We start from the raw sequence: 16,666 nt of genomic DNA, 5'->3' as shown, positions 1-16,666 counted from the left end.
CTAGCACATACTATGATCTGGAGTTGTGCTGACACACCCTCATTCAGTTTTGTCAGCATAATATCATGGGGTTGATCACCTTCTTTGAAGGTAAACTGTTGTTTAGGATCAATGTCCTGCTCAAGATTTTTGGGGGATCCTAAAAAATAGTTTAAAAAAAAAAACTTTAAGTTGTTTCAAAAATGGTACTTGGTTGTTTAAGCCAATCTTCACTTTGACCATCCTGCAAATTAACAAAAAAACAAACAAACAAACAAACAAAACAGGTTTAAACACCATTCCCTCTCATTAGTGAAGTGACTCAACAAAAGCTGCAGTTTCTTACCGTTCAGCACAATGAGAAGCCGTGATGACCCAGCGGGTGTTAATCAGAGCGCCTCCGCAGGTCATGCCCCCCTGAACAGAGTCTATCTGGACATGATACTGCCTGTCCTCTTTACAGGACACTCCCCCAACAATCCTCTTCTCAATGTCTCCTGATGCACAACCTGACACGAGGAGGCAGAGAAGGGTGAAAAGTGCACTCGTGCTAAATAATTTCTTCCTTTTCAAAACGTGAATGTAGACAAGAATATGAAGGAAAACAACTCACCAGCGAGCACAAAAACAAAGACAAAGGAAAGCATCATCATGGTCCCTCTGGATGTGGATCACTTCAGGTGACCAAAAGTCTGATCCTGCATCTTTTTTATAGCATGAACCAAGTGGAGTAAGATGCCTAATATGGCAGTCAAATGTACCGTTAGGTGGGAGTTGAGAAGAAAGGAGAAATGGGAAGGAGTGTAGTAAAATACAGGGTAGCGGGGTTTTGCATACCAGGTCTACCTGTGACCAAAAACACCCATACATCCCATATATTTTGATATAATTATTTTATTCAGGGTTGCAGGTTTGGAGTACATTTGCATATTGACTGAAATTAGCACCACTGACAAACAATGGGCTGTGAGGTTAGTTTCTTGATCATTGAGATGCAAATTGTCATGACCATTGATCAATGACTGAAAGAGTCATATTTGAACACACACACACACACACACACACACACACACACACACAATTTATTCTATCATTTCTCAGCTTAGCTCTGATAGCTGTTAAACTACTGCAATATTTCAAACAAATGAAGAGGTTAAACATTAACAGTTTCTGCTGAGTTCCTGTGTAATGTTTGAACTACAGAAAGTGTTCTGCTGCAGTGCTGCCCAAGATACAGAGACACACCCAATATCTAGATTCACACTTACTTTACACTTTATATTGAAATTTGACCTGATAATGTGGTTGTTTAATGTGAACCAATAGAGCGAGGAAGTCAGATATGTCCTGTGCCCAATCGTCCTTGTGGCTGCAGCTGACACAGTTTTATATGCAGTTTTTGTTCACCTGTTTTTTCCCCACTCACTGTGTTTGTGTGCACCTTGTGTTGGCTGCAGGTGTGCTCAGCTCACCTCAGCTGTCTCTTGTAGAGACTTTTTCTTGTGGCTCCAGCTGAAACTACTTTATCTCTTTTACTCTGCAGCTGGTCAGCTCATACAGCCTACTCTGTGACACGTACAAAGACAAAAGTATCAGATTATTTGCTACTTTTATTTATGTAATTTATTTAGGCTAATAATAGTTTATCAACCCTAATTATTAACATGTTATTCTGTTAATTAAATCAGAGGAACAGCTCAGGTCAAGTGTTTTAGAGACAAAGTTAGAGAGGCAAGGTTTGGACATGTGTGGAGGAGGGATAGTGGATGAATCATGTTAATGATGGAGCTGCTAGGAAAAAATTCATGTATGTAGTCAAGAAGTACATGCAGAAGATTGGTGCAAAGGAAGAAGATGTTAGGGATAGGATGAGCTGGAGGCAGATAATTCTCTTGTGGCGATCTCTAAAGAGATAAGCTGAAAAAAGAAGATACAGGAGTTGAAGAATTCTTTTTGGTTTGTTTGTTTGTTTATAGTAAATGGGAAAAGACTTTAGTGCTTTCTTTTAATGTTAACAGAACACAACCTTGTGGGTCAGAGAGCTGACCTGTTATGATCATAAGCATTCAGCACGGCATTCCAACGCAAAATTACACCACTAGAGGGCGTAACACACCCACAGTTGGGCTTCATGTTACCGTACATGCCCTCAGCTACAGGTACAACAAAAGTTTACAAATTAGGTCAAAAAAAAAAAAAAAAGTCCAACCACCAAGAATGAAAATATACCATATTACGGTATATGCAATAATAATGAAATTTGTGGATACGCCATACAAATTCAAAGCGCCAGTCATCCAGTTAAGTTATCCTCAACTTAAACTTTTACCGTACAGCGTAACCCCCGTCCCCATGCACAGGTGGGGACAGGGGTTATGAAATCAATATCAATAGAAGAATCAATAGAAGAAGAAATCAATAAATTTTTGTGTTTATCGAGTGCAAGATTGTTTGGGATGTGATCACTCCACTAACCTTCATGGCATGCTGACACATTTCCTGACCTTACTTTACTTAACTATTCAAATTAAGCTCATTCTCAATAATAAGAGGGTGATTGATGGAAGACATGTTTAAACATGCTCGAAGATGAAGCAAAGTTTACACTGGATTTTAATGAAAAAAACTCTATGAAGAATATATTTAATGGTCCCACAGGAATTAAGAGGGAACATATCAGCCATCTGTTGCTACTGAAATGTGCTTAATTAATTAATCATCAGCAAGTGTTACCATCTGCACAAAAATGTCATTTTTGGGAGTTTGCTGGTCTGGAGTATTCACTATAATCTTCCCAGGACTGGACACCCCATCAAATTTACCCCAAAGTCAGACTGCACAAAAGCTACATCGCGTCTCAATTATCATGTTAAAGTTCATGACAGCACATTTAAAAAAAGACTGAACAAGTATGACTTGTTTGGAGGTTTTGTCGTTCATGTTAAATTTAATTATGAACACATTTAAGCGCCCTTTCTTTCAATCTTGAGGCGACTGCTGTTGTGATTGGCATTATATAAATAAAATGCAACTGAGATGAATTCATCTGGGCCTTGGCTAAGCTAGGAGCATTGCTCACCAGGCTTCAGTAGGCGTGTGCAAAGTTAAAGGATCATAGAAGTAAGGAGGCACCAACACATGCATCGTCTTAATAGCAAACAATAACACCTTGAAATCAATTCTAAGACTGAATGGTAGTCAGTTTAAGGAAGATATGTGATCTTGCTGGCATGTGCCAGATAAAAGCTGAATTACAGCATTTTGGATGAGCAGCCTCCGACCCACCAATGACAGACTGGCACCTAAAACAAAAAGAAAAAAAAAGAAGACTGTGGCCGCTTTCAGCCATGCGGCATATGGTCGCCTGTTCATCAGACTGAGCTAAACCAGCACCAAAATCAGTGCTTTTCTAATCAGTAGCTGACTGTATGCACTTTCATCTTAAATAAGCTTATTGCATCTGTTTTTTTTACTAGCTTAAACCTGTAACTAAATGTGTACGCATGTTTACAGTGAAGTTTTCTCCAAAGCCCTTTTGCAGCTTCACCCAGATCTGCAGACACAACTGTCCTGACAGAGACACAAGCTGGGACACATTCTTCAAGTTTGCCAGACTGCAAGATGAGCTGAACTCCAGCTAGGTTGTTTGTTGCATTCAAATTCGTCTTTTGTGCCGCAAGCTGTTTCTCTAAATGTATAAACCAACCTTTGTAAATGTTATGTGAAGGTTAAAGAGCAGTGGACCAAGGACAGCAGCTTGAGGTACCCCTGCCTAAATTTTTATTTCTGCAAGTCTAAAACTACTAATTGAAGCACTTAAACGTCAGTCTTACAATTTGAGAACCTCACCCGATAAACAAACTCAATCATGAGGCCTTTGACTTAAAATATTTTGATCAGCAGTGTTAAAGGCAGCAGTGAAGCTGAGAAGAGTTACGACTAAAACGCTCCGTGAGTCATTCTCAATCTTCAAGCTTTAAATAAGAGCTGTTCCTGCGCTGTGATTAGTTCTGAAACCTGACTGGTACTTATCTAAAGATATTCATTCAATTTTTTATGAACATTTTTAAAAAAATATTTTGCTGAGGAAAGAAAGATTAGAAATAGGTTTATAATTAGTTCTCTTTTTTTTTTTGAGTAGTGGTGTGATTAGAGCACTTTTGAATGAAACACGGAAAATGGAAGCCTGTAAAGAGCTGATCATTTTTACTGAAGGATTTGCACCTGTAAACTTTCAGACGATTTGAGCTTTGTGACATATTACTCCCTCATGAAAATGTATCGATAGAGGAAATAAAAACATTTTTATTGTCAATAAAGGCTATGATTTTTTTTTAAAATCTTTCACAAATTTGTTCAGCAGTTCAGAATAAAATAAAATGCAAATTCCAACAAATCAAATTTTAATAAAAGTTAATCTAATGAATAAAAATCATAAAACATTCTCTCTCAGGCTACACATACTTTTGAGTTCAGTAAACAAAACTTCCTGAAAACAATGCAGTAGTTATCAAGGATTGCAAAGTTAGACGCTGAAACAAACAATAAAAAAATAAAATAAAATAACACAATCAAAAAAAAAATCTGTAACATAAGTTCCCTGTAGACGGGCCAAAGGGAGACAACAAGGCAGCAAAATTGCATTGATTAGTTTTGAGGAGTGCTGCTGCAGGAGTGATGTTGACTTATGTTCAAGCATGAGATAGTGCTGCTGCCTATCGACTATCATCTCTTAGTCAGTGTTGCTAAAAGGAACAAAGCTACTTGATCTAGAATTTGAAATGAACAGTTGCTTCCCAGGCTCTGCAACTTCTGATTAGGTCAAGAATTTCATAATGACACTTTTTTTTTAATATTTCAGTCATTTCAAGAAATCATGTAATTGATTTTAGATGGAAAATTATACAATAGACAAACTCCATCTATGACACCTGAACAATGTTGTTGTATCCGAGAACCTGTGTGTGCTTCAGAGCTTGAGAAACATCCACAGCTCATACATTCCTCCACATATATTCTGTCTGTGCTTCTGCACTGAAGCTAATGCATTTAAGTGTAAAGTGAAGACCACATTAATTTGGCGGCTGCACACTTTCTACCAAAAGGCAGATCGTGTGCTTTAAAATCAACAGAACAAAACGATGGTACAGGATATTTTAGGTGCTTGAATTGAAAATAGAAGTTTCTGTGGGCTGAATAACACCAGCGGTCAAACCCATCGTCACACCAGGCAGATGAATGTCACTGCGTTAGAAACCTATTGTACTTTAACCACCCAAAGAAAAAAAATAAATTCAAATTGGCAAATGAAAAGTAGCCTAGGAAGAGAAATTTGCACTGCATGCATCGGGATACTTGCAATGATAACCACGGTGTTATGAAAATTACAGTGATTACACTTCTAACACTGCCTATAATTGCAGCTCTTTAGTCAATTTTTCTATAGAGAGCAGAGCGCAGACGAACCTGCATACAACAAAAGGCAGAAAATAATCTGGATATAATTACACCTGACATCTAGCTAACATTACTTGACATTTGCCTAACTGCTTCCAAATTAGTGCAGGAGAAATAAAGCTTGAGGCGCCATCCCCGCTCCAAGGAAATGCCCTTCATAATGTAACAGCAATTGTCAGACCCCCCCTCCCACTTACAGACATAATGCACAGTCCATTTAGCCCCGCAGACCAAAGACAGTCAAAATGTTAACCTATGATCAGGTAATGAATGTACTACATGTCAGCATTTTCCAGCAATTCCATTTCATTATAATTTAAAACTCACACGTTTGACATTATGACCCGCTGTGATTGAAAATGCAGCTCTGAACAGTTTGATAATGGCGCTTTAGAACTAACATAATTATTAGCATATCTTGACCTCTGACCCGGAAGTCAAAATCATTTCTATGAGTGAGTTAAGTCTTTGTTCAAGGTGCTGTTGAATCTTGTAGAGCGGCAGCCAGATGGAGCGATTCTGTGACAGAAATTACTCAGATCTTTAAACTTGTTGCAGCTTTTCAAACCTTAAAACCACTGAAAACTAGACAAACAGTGAAAGTCAACACGTCATTACAATGTTTGAATTCCAGGTATTCAGTTTTTCCAAGTCGACAGTCTTGAGACTTGAGTTAAATAGTAGATGATAAGAAAATATCAAATTAAAAGATTAAAGAAAGTCATCCAGGAAGCTACTTTTAACCAGTTTTTCATACAGTGAATTCTATTTGATGTTTATTTTCCCCCGAGCTGCTTGAACCTGTACAGCATTGTGGGCTGAGATGTAAAGCAGATCCTGTTTCCCCAATCTGATATCCGGCATCCTTCTCAAGCTGTGCCCTGCAACAAAAATACATTCAGAAAAAGATGCAAAACATCAGTGAACGAATGTGCCAACTGTTTCCTTAACTGTCTGTACTTCTGTATGCATGATATACTGAGCTTTTCATGTTCACTGCGTTCCATCTTGGTACTTATTTACTGATTTATTACTACATGCTGCTGTATCAGACTTTAGTTCCCAAGTGTAGCTTTTCCTTTTTATGTTTATTCATGTTTTTGTTTCTGCAGTAAAATGACTGGGCCTGGCTCCAGCCTGGCCATCTCCCACACTCATCACCACAGGATATTTACATAGAACTGTATCATATTTTCTCTGCTTTGTTGCTGGCTGCTTTCCTGATTCTGCTGAGCTCAGTCGGGATGCAGGGGGTTGTCTTTCAAAATAATTATTAGTCTCTCACTTGCTGAACTTTTTGACATGCACAGTTTTGCCAAGAAGTTAATATGCAGACCTTCAGCTTTAATTCAAGGAGTTTAACAAAGGTACTGTGAACTGTTCAGAACATACAGTCATTTTTATACATCATCTCCCATTTTTAAAGGCTGAAAAGCAACTGGATGATTGGCTGATCAACAGCTTCAGGGCCTGGTGACGCCAGTTTCCTTGTTATTCCACAAATAATTAAGAAAATATGAGTTTATTCTAAGTGTTGAACTTGGATATGGTAACTGTTCAACTTTAACTCTAAATATGAGGTTCATACAGATGCTGAAGCAAGTGAAGGAGTCCATCATTAGGTTAAAACCCTTAAGGAAGGCCAGATCAATAACTCCAGATGTCTCATCTTTGTAATTTGCAGTGGAGTAATGCAGAATGGGTGGATGCTAAATAGTCGTTAAACTCATAAAATTAAGTAAACATTAAGAAAATCACATTCAGATTGCTCTCTGAACAAAAACGTGTGCTTGATAGGACATTATTTCAGCAATTACACTGCATATCGTGTTGAGTCAGTGTTTTTTTAATCACGACATGAAGAATGATAGAGTATGTGAATGCCACGGAGCAAGACAACAGTGTGTGTGTGTCTGAGTGTATACCTTAGTTTTGAGCTAGCTCAGCTTGTTTGTCTGCTTCAGGCTCCCCTTCATTCTCATCATCTCCATTGTAGTCAGCCAGTTCATCCTCCATGACCTTGTCTACCAACAAGTACAACATGGTTATTAAAAAGAAACAAGAACTTTGTAAAATGACAACGTACATTTATTTTTGTAATGATCACTATTACCGGCCAATATGGCCTCAAAGTTAGATCATGATAGTGAAAAAAAATGTCTAATGACAAAATAAATACATAAATAAAATAAAAATACTGAACAACGCTTTGATGCCTGCAGCTTGGCATGGAGCGTTATATCCAGTGACACTTCAGAAGTCATATTTTCTCCAGAAATTTAAAGTAAAAAATAACTGCATAATACTTCTGTCTGAGAATAACTAAAGCGTTATAACTCTTCAGTAGCAGCACAGTATTGTATAAAAAAGGAAAATGTTTTCTAACTGGAATGTTGTATCTTTATCTTTACTCAGGCTTTTTTAGCAAGTTGCTTACAGGCCTTCTTTCCCCGTGTATGAGCACATCCAGTCTTTGCTCTTCCACATCACCAGCTGCTACGTCTCCTTATTGGTAGTACTCAAAAGTGCATTTTGCCTCAAATGATGAAACAGTGTGTACTGTTTCCACTTTTTTTTTTCTTTTTACATATTTTGCAAAGTACTGTGCTTTAGTAAAAGTTGTTGAAGTAGCTTCCTTATTAGTTACTAAATCACCAGGGAAGGCTGACAATCAGCTATTGCCTGTGCTTGTTCTGTTGTTGTGCTCGCTAGAGAACATAAATATAGCTATAGTGATTATATTGCGATATGACATTTTTACTTTGCATAAAAATTTATACTAGGACTGCCAAGGACTATACGATAAAGTTTGATTGAAGGACAGTGGTTATCTCTGGCATTCAGAATCGCCCTTCCTACTGGCATAAAGCCTGTCGAGACCAGAATGTGCTCACTCTCTAAATGCTTATTTGACACACATACCTATATTTTCATCCTGTTGGTTCTGTGGTTTTTCTAAATCTTCTCCACCCACGACTTGTTCATCTGCGTCGTACTCTTCTGGTTCCTGAAGTTTCTGACCAGCTTGAGTTTCATCAGCCTTTCCTCGACCAATCAGCATCCCTTCCATTCCAGGGTCTGCTTCTGAAAGAACAAATCACAGATAGAATAAAATAAATTAAAAAAGGTATAAAAGATGTCAAAATATAACCATATAAAACAAGTGCATTGTTTTTGCTGAAAAGTCTATAAGAATAGCCTAAAATCTATAGATAGATAATCTCTTGCTACTCAGTCAGTGAGGTTGTTGGTAAAACATGCTGGTTTCTCACACACACTCCAAGTTATAAATATATTAGCAAAAGAAATTATTATCGTTAACTAAAATTAATCTTAAAAACTAAAACTAGATGTGAAAAAACATTATAGTTAACTCAAATAACAAAAAAACAAAAAACATTTAAATGAATTGATTTTCCTGAATCTTGTCTCTAACATATTCCCTCCATAGACTAATAAATAAAAGACTAAAGCTAACACAGAAACTAAGCATTTTCAAACAGTTAAAAACTAAACTGAAATAAGAAAATCAACTCTGGATGCTAACTAAAATTAAAATTAAAAATGAAATAATAAAATCATAATTAGAAAATGAAAAACTATAATAACACTGTTGCTTGCATACATGTGCACATGTACAGCAGCTTTTGTGGAGTGATCAGCACCAATAATGTGACACTGTAGTAGGGATGTTCGATATAACGATATATATCGGGTGACGATATAAAAACGTCTATCGTTTCCTATTACGCTATCATTTGTTTCGTGGTGCCATAAAATAAACTGTTTACAGCAATATTTTTTCGTCGTTTTGATGGTCACTGTAGTGGCTATATTAATTTCTTAAAGTTCTCTCTTTCTCTTATGTTTAATATAACCACACTATGGACGGACAAGCGCCTGTTTTTACGTGTTGTCGTTAGCAGCAATGACGGTAAAACCATCGCGTGGCTCCGCTGTCCGCTTGTTTGTTTTCCACGTAAACCTTTCACAATAAAGCTCAAGATCCTGTTGAGACTTTCAAAATAAACTGAATCACAGGAAAGAGTATGCAGTGTTTATGGATGAGAAGCAAAAAAGAGCCGTCAGGTGCTAAAAAATAAACCTTAGACTCAAACTTTGAAAGAAAATGGTGGCCGTTACAACTTATGTCTAAAAATATATAGTTTCATGCATCGGTTAAAACACTCGACTCCAGGTAAAGGACGCTCAGCTGGAAACACTTCACGCAAGGTGAGTTGCCCGAGATTCACAGAATTTACAGAAAATGTTACATTTTTATGATTTATATCGTTGTCAGGACGATAAATGTCTCATATCGGGATGTGAGATTTTGGTCATATCGCACAGCCCTACACTGTAGGAAGAAGTTTTAAAAAAATTACCTCTAATAAAAACGCTGTTACATAACAAAGAGGATCTGTTCACTAAACTGAAGAGTTTTCTCAAATTTTAAGACAGTAAGAGGGAGTGCTCAGTTAGTACTGGTTTGGGCCTTGTGGTAAAGTCTTTCCACTAAACAACAGGACGTGTGATTGCCAGGCAGGAAAACACAGCTGCTAATACATTAAATGTGTGTGACTATCCAAATTATTTACCTTCTGTCTGAGGATCTTCTTCATGAGCATCCATCGCCTCATTCTCTTTGTCTTCAATCAGATTATTCTCCAAAAGTTTACCAGTCTCTCCTTCCACCTCATCTGCTTTGTCAGCTCCTTCTTGTGGCTGTTTGTCTTCCTGTTTCAATGCAGCAGTTGAGGGAACAGACTCTGGCCCTGCTTTGGAGAGATCCTTTGATGTAGGCTGCTCCACTGGAGCGCTGGGAACTAGAAAAAAAATAACAAAAAGCAAGTGCATTGTGAGGTTGTCCACTAACTATGCTTAGACACGCAATATGTACAAGTGTATATTTCAGTTAAGCAGACTATTTATGTTTTTTGTCTTACTTATATCCACCATTATTTCATTTGTCAGTAGTTCGTGGACTTTATTTCCTTTGGGTTGAGAGAGACTTGGTGTTTGGCTTGAAGCAGTTGCTGGAATTCCATCAGACAGGGCCTTGACTGATTTGTTGATTTCCACTGCTCCAACATTTTCCTGCTAAGAAATGAATATAAAATGCTGTGTCACAGCTCCATAGCTCTTGCCATGCAGAATTAGAGGGTTTTTCTTTTTTGCCTGGATGTGCAAACAAACACGAGCAAAAGGAACTCAATTTCCCCATTTGCATGTAAAAACAGTAGTGACGATAATCATGTGTGGTAGGAAAGTGTTTTAAGACATTAAAATTTTGCCTTTTCCTGATTAACATAATGGGGTTGGTGACAAAAAAATGGTGCTTTAGAAAAAAAAAAAAAAGAATTAGGTCCACCCCTCTGCCCAAGTCTCAATCATGTGGAAAGACTAATGACTTTGCATCCTTTCACATGCTTCGCTGCTTAACAGGAAAGCCAAACCCACCTGTGAGGAGACAGGTGTATGGATGAGCTTCTGCATTTTCTTCTCAGCTTCAAGTTTAGCGGCAGCCACTCTCTCATTGCACAGCTCTTTCTGGGACAGCACCTGGGCGTTACACTGAGTCCTACATACACAACACACAGACGGTAAACAGTAGCATATTATAGTGGCATGTGCAGTGATCATACTTTCTTTACAAACAGATGCATATAAATATAACTGTGTACTTAAAAAAAATAATAATAATAATGATAATAATAATAATAATGAATCATTTTCTTACATGTCATACATAAGTTTGTTATTAAGGGTGTTGATGTTGCCTTGGCAACTCTGCAGCTCTTTCTCAAGTTTCCCCAGAGCATCATTCAGCCAACTCAGCTGACCTACAGTACACACAAAGACACACATACACATACATGAAATTAACTGCACAGTTTTTCAGCGGCCATGTGATGGTTGTTAAGTCAACGCAACACTTACAACAAATAAAGGGGCAGAAGCTAAACATTACGTTACCTTTGAGTTCCTGTATGGTTTTTGCACTGGAGGAAATGTTCTGCTGCAGTGTGGCCTATACACAAACACACAACGCATGTCAATACTCACTTATCACACTTATTTATAGTTCATATGAAATTTTTCCCTGATAATGTCTTTATGTGGTGTGAATCGCAACATTGAGTAAATCAGAAAAGTGTGTTCATTGCCCACAGATTCCCTTGTGACAAGAGCTGATAGACAGCACCTCTGAGGTAGTGTTTGTGCACATAAAGGTTTTTTGTCACCAGTTTTGTTTGTGTGCACCTTGTGTTGGCTGCAGGAGATCTCAGCTCCCTCCAGCTTGCTCTTATAGAGACTTTGTATGTTGCTGATCTGATCCTTTTGTTTCTCGATCACCTGTTCGAACTCCTTCTTCTTCTTCATCTCGTCTGCTCCACGTCGCACCTGGCCCTCCAGCTCATACAGTTTAGTCTGTGTCACATGCAGCAAGATCAGTATCACGTTACTGCTTTTTATATAGGCCACTTATTTAGAATTTGTCATGGGTCATGATAACATCCATATGAAGAGAACAAAATGACAGAAACTTCCTGGTTCAGAATGAGTCTTTAAGGGTTAACTATGCATATAGATATATATAGTTATACATGCATGTGTTACCTTATTTCCTGTGTCAATTAAGCTAAAACAGGAGTCTTTCTTACCTTATTTGACAGAAATGTCTTGCCATTTAATGCAATATATTAAACAACAAAAACTGGACTGAAAAAAAAAACCTAATTATTTGTCACCCTTACATACTTTAGATCATCAAATGTTAAAATTTGATAAATATGCAGTTTTTAAATGATCAATTAACTGAGATTAACCACATTTTTTGGAATACTGATTCAACTGATTCAATGTTACTATTCACTATTCACTGTCAGACCCATTGAATTAAGAAATCAGTTAAATAGAACCTATCTGACAATAGAAATAGGCTAAAATATCTCAAGAAGCAACACATCATGTTGCAATCTAAAGAAAACTCAAAAACTCTTAACGGATGAAATACAAAGTCACTGACATCTATCAATCTGAAAAGTGTTACAAAGCCACGTCTAAGTGAAACACGGTGAGAGCCATTATCCACAATTGAAGAAAACTTGGAACAGTGGTGAACCTTCCCACGAGTGGCCAGCCTACCAACATTAAAATGGTAAACATTACTCCAAGAGCGCCTTAAAATTCATCCAGGAGGTCATAAAGGAACCCAGAACAACATCTAAAGAACTGCAGGTCTCACTTGCTTCAGTTAAGAGTTCATAATTCAATAGTAAGAAAGAGAGTGAGCAAAAATGGCATCCATGGTTGAGTTACATGGTGAAAAAAAAATCACAATTTAAAAAAAAGAAAAAATTACTCAAAGGCTCTTCTTACATTTGCCAAAAGAACATCTTGATGACTTTCAGGAAAATATTCTGGAATACTTTATAATATGACCTGTGACTAAGGGTGTCAATACCCTGTAATTAAACCTAACCTGTTACCCTGTTATTTTAGTGTACTTACCTTTAAGTATTTAAGTACTTAAAGGTAAGAACACTAGAATAATGGGGTAACAAGGTTACCCCAGGTTTTCACAGGAAACAAAAATAATTACACTTTAATTACATTTAAGTTCTATGTAAGTAATTTTAAGCAATTTGTAAGTAATTTTAGGTAATGCAGGAGTGAAGTTAATTAGTATTGCCTAACTTCAGGTATTTTACAGGGAAGACGAAATAATTACATTTTAACCTCCTAGGACCTGGCGTCCACATATGTGGACATCACACTTTTGGTTATTTAAACCCAAATACTCAATTTTGCTCTACAAGGGCCTGATATCGACTTACGAGGACATTATACTGCTACTGTTCTGTCGAAATTTTAAACAAATATCCTCATTTGTGGCTCTCATTTTTCTTAGAAACAAAAATCTGGTAAAAAAAAATAAAAATAAAAATTGGTAATTCTTTGTTTTTACATTCATTGGGCCCCGATATGCCCAAATATCAAAGAGAAATTAAAAATGCATGCTGTGGAAGAGTTTGGGTCTTAGGAGGTTAAGTAAATTTAAGCACTGCATAAATTATGGGTATTTTACAGAAAAGGAAATGTATAAGTACTGTATAAATAATTGCATGTGTTGCATAACTTCCTGGTAATTGTGTGGAAACGCAAACAAGCAAACAATATTTCCCCATCTGTCGTTTTTGGGGTGCGGTAGGGCAAGGTAGTATAAACCTTGCCTAACTTCTAGGTATTTTACAAGAAAGGAGACACTTCTTTTCAAAGTTATGTGTGAATACTGATTGTGAAAGAAAAAAGAATAAAGTTAGAATTGGTGCAATCATTACAAGGTCACAAAGGCCTCCAAATTATGATAGTATTTATATTTTCTTTTAAGTCAGTAAGCGAGAACAGTTCTTGGCACATTTATATTGGTAAAATAAAACACATGTAACACAACATCAAAGTAAGGACTATTAAAGAAAGATGTAAAAAAAACAAACAAAAAAAACATGTAAGCAAGCAAAAGAAATAAGAAATGAGGAAGAGTTTGAATACTTTTTAACCCACCTCAAGCTCCAGGTTGCGGGAGCTGGACACCCAGTAGTTAAAGCCCAGAACCAAGATACAGGCGATCAGAGCGGCAATCATAAGAGGCGGTGACCTTACGCCACGACGCCCGTTCCCCAGCCCACCCATTGCTGTCTACCAACTGAAAACACACAAAGCACAGCCACGGTTAGCACACTTCCCCACACTTTATTTTCTAACTGCATATTTTAAACACATCTTTTCTGTGCATTTCTGGCAAAAAGGTGGTGGTTTTGCAAGTTGGTTGCAGACATGTAAAAAAAAGCTCGCTGTCGCTTGTTGCAGCTTTTGTGTCAGCAAAAACACAAAAAGCTTACACAGGAAATGTTATTTGCACATACATACAGACAACAGTATGTTGAGTGATTCTATTGGAAACAACACATACACAGCTTTGGTGTTATGTTTACAAATATTACACACCTGTACGGTGTCACACTGAAACATACCCAGCACCACAAACAGCAAAAAGATGTCCTCAAAAGTGGTGACTCAGTTAAAATGTTTTTAATGGGAAGGGGAAAAAACAAGCTAGAGGACATTCCCAAGGACCAACGGGAGCTAAAATGCAACAACTACACACTAAAGAGCAGCATTACACATCACCGACGAAGTGCCGTATTGTCTAGTTTGTAATACATACTGTCGATGTAAATAATATGCGGATTCCTGCTTTCCGTGTTTCTCCTTCGTCAAACAAATGCCCCAAGGATTGCAAAGGCGCAAAGAACTGTGTAACATGTGACAGCGCAATTAGTAACAAAACTAACGACCAGCAAACCTTCAATTTAACATCACGTTAGAAAAATCTGATGGCTACTACTAAATCAAAGCACAGGCCTGGAGCCAGGGTATACCTGTGCTGTGTTTGGCAGTGTAAATCAGAGCCACCCGTATCGTGACGGTGGCGATAACACGGAACAACTCGAGAAAAAGGGGTCCTTCCTATAATTGATTAGGCAAATTCAGGTCAACAGAAAGCAGGAATACTAACTTCGAATTTTTTTATGTATATTGTTTATTAAATGTGTGACAAAGCTACATAAACGTGTAAAGAAATGGCCACATTTATCTTTTTTTAATTTGGGCCAATGCTGCAAGAAGAAGCGAAGGAACTCAACGCTGCAAGCTAACGCTAACATTGTTAGCAGCGCTGCTCCTTCACAGTTGCTGTTACCGTTTTTAGGTCGCTTAGCTAAAACTAGCAGCCGAACCTACTTACCGGATATGTCTGCCTGTCAGAAATCAGAGCCAAGTTTGTGAGGCGATATATGGAGTGACACTTCGTAATATATTCTAACAGCTTTTGTAGACGTTTTGTAACGTTGGACGATTAGCTTGTATCCATCATTGCCACACAGACAGCTCAGTCTGGGTGCTCTGCCTGCTGCCTAGGACTGAGACGTTCAAGTACCTCCCCTGATTGCTGTAAAAACAAATCATATTTAGTTTCACATAAATAAATTAATAGACAACAAAATCCCCCTAAAGCCCCAGTTTAAGTATTTTGTAATATCAACTTCAAAACAGTTTACTTTTGACTGCTGTCAAGTAATAAATACTGATAGACTGGTAGTCTAGGCTACTTTAAGATCTAAGAATTTGTATTTTACGAAGTGCCTGGGAAGGCATCACCGGCAACGTTCAACTATTCCTCTGCACCTGTAAGATTAACGTGTCATATCATGTTAAATAAGATTTAAATAATAAATGTAGGTATACTAAAAATACTAATACATATAAAAAATAATAAAAATTAAACAATAAAATATTATATTATTTCTAGATAAACTAATGTAAGCAGGATAGGGATTTCTCTACCCAGCCTTTCTTTCTTTCTTGGGCCTGATCTGAAGTATGAGTTTTATCATTTAAGTGGGAATTGTATCGGGTTAGAACGATGCCACCTTAAAATAAAACTGAAAAAAATATTGAAACTGAAAAAAAAATATTGTAAATGAAATAAATGTACTGAAAAATTTTGTATTGAAAGTGAAAAAAATTGATAGTGATAAAAGATTAATTGAAACTGTACAATTTTTAAGTTTAGATTTTTCTGTTTCATTTTCTTTTTTCAGTTTCAATATTTTTATCAGTTTCATTTTAAGGTGGCATCGTTCTAACCTCATAGAACTGGTGTTGTTTTATGGTCATGCAAGGAAGAGTGCTACAACCTTTCTCTGTCTATTTTGAGTTACATTTTAGTATAATTTTGTTTTTTCTTGTGAATTGTGTTTCTTTTTTATGGTTTAATGGTTTTGAAACTTAATGAAAATGTTCATGACAAAAAAGAAACAAACTAATAATTATTCTTTATCCCATTTGTCTTTTGACTTCTTTTGAATCTTTTTTTTTTTTGAAAATGATACATGTAATATTTTAAAATTAAACAACATTTGTCTTATTCAGATTGCATTAATTGATTTTTCAAGTTGACAAACTTTATGATTATGGCTAATTATAACATAAATATGGAGTCAACGCTTATATGTCAACAAGAGATGTAAGATGGTGTGTTGAGAAGTATTTTGAGAAACTGATGAAGGAAAAATGAAATGATGAAGTTAAGTTAGTGGATCAGGAAGTGCAGAGAAATAATAAGGAAGAAGTGAGAGGAGCTATCAAGAGAATGGAAACAGGA

The 16,666-nt window shown here is 36.9% G+C and overlaps 1 protein-coding gene across 3 annotated transcripts; it reads right to left on the bottom strand.

Moving 5' to 3' along the window:
- Positions 1-4,266: 4,266 nt before the first annotated feature.
- Positions 4,267-15,421, bottom strand: golm1 (golgi membrane protein 1). Of its 3 annotated transcripts, none has more exons than XM_063490482.1 (11): positions 15,248-15,421; positions 14,005-14,146; positions 11,701-11,868; positions 11,413-11,467; positions 11,177-11,279; positions 10,897-11,017; positions 10,383-10,536; positions 10,035-10,262; positions 8,359-8,520; positions 7,362-7,460; positions 4,267-6,317 (listed from the first exon to the last, which is right to left on the bottom strand). In XM_063490482.1, the coding sequence occupies exons 2-10, from the start codon at positions 14,131-14,133 to the stop codon at positions 7,363-7,365; spliced, it is 1,218 nt and encodes a 405-aa protein (XP_063346552.1). In that variant the 5' UTR covers positions 14,134-14,146; positions 15,248-15,421; the 3' UTR covers positions 4,267-6,317; position 7,362. The 3 variants fall into 3 exon arrangements, with proteins under 3 accessions (XP_063346552.1, XP_063346553.1, XP_063346554.1); XM_063490483.1 differs by having other exon boundaries at positions 10,383-10,533; XM_063490484.1 differs by having other exon boundaries at positions 11,794-11,868.
- Positions 15,422-16,666: the final 1,245 nt, after the last annotated feature.

Source organism: Pelmatolapia mariae, linkage group LG12 (assembly GCF_036321145.2).
Source record: "Pelmatolapia mariae isolate MD_Pm_ZW linkage group LG12, Pm_UMD_F_2, whole genome shotgun sequence".
Classification (NCBI taxonomy): Eukaryota; Metazoa; Chordata; class Actinopteri; order Cichliformes; family Cichlidae; genus Pelmatolapia; species Pelmatolapia mariae.
This window is presented reverse-complemented; position numbering and strand designations above follow the sequence as displayed.

What these genes read in the sequence shown, in the direction of transcription:
- golm1 (XM_063490482.1), bottom strand. Translation starts at nt 14,133, where the DNA reads ATGGGTGGGCTGGGGAACGGGCGTCGTGGCGTAAGGTCACCGCCTCTT. An exon ending in TCTCCTGCAGCCAACACAAG is followed by an intron (nt 11,468 to 11,700) that starts GTGCACACAAAC and finishes GTTTGTGTATAG; the next exon opens with GCCACACTGCAGCAGAACAT. An exon ending in TGAAATAATGGTGGATATAA is followed by an intron (nt 10,263 to 10,382) that starts GTAAGACAAAAA and finishes TTTTTTTTCTAG; the next exon opens with TTCCCAGCGCTCCAGTGGAG.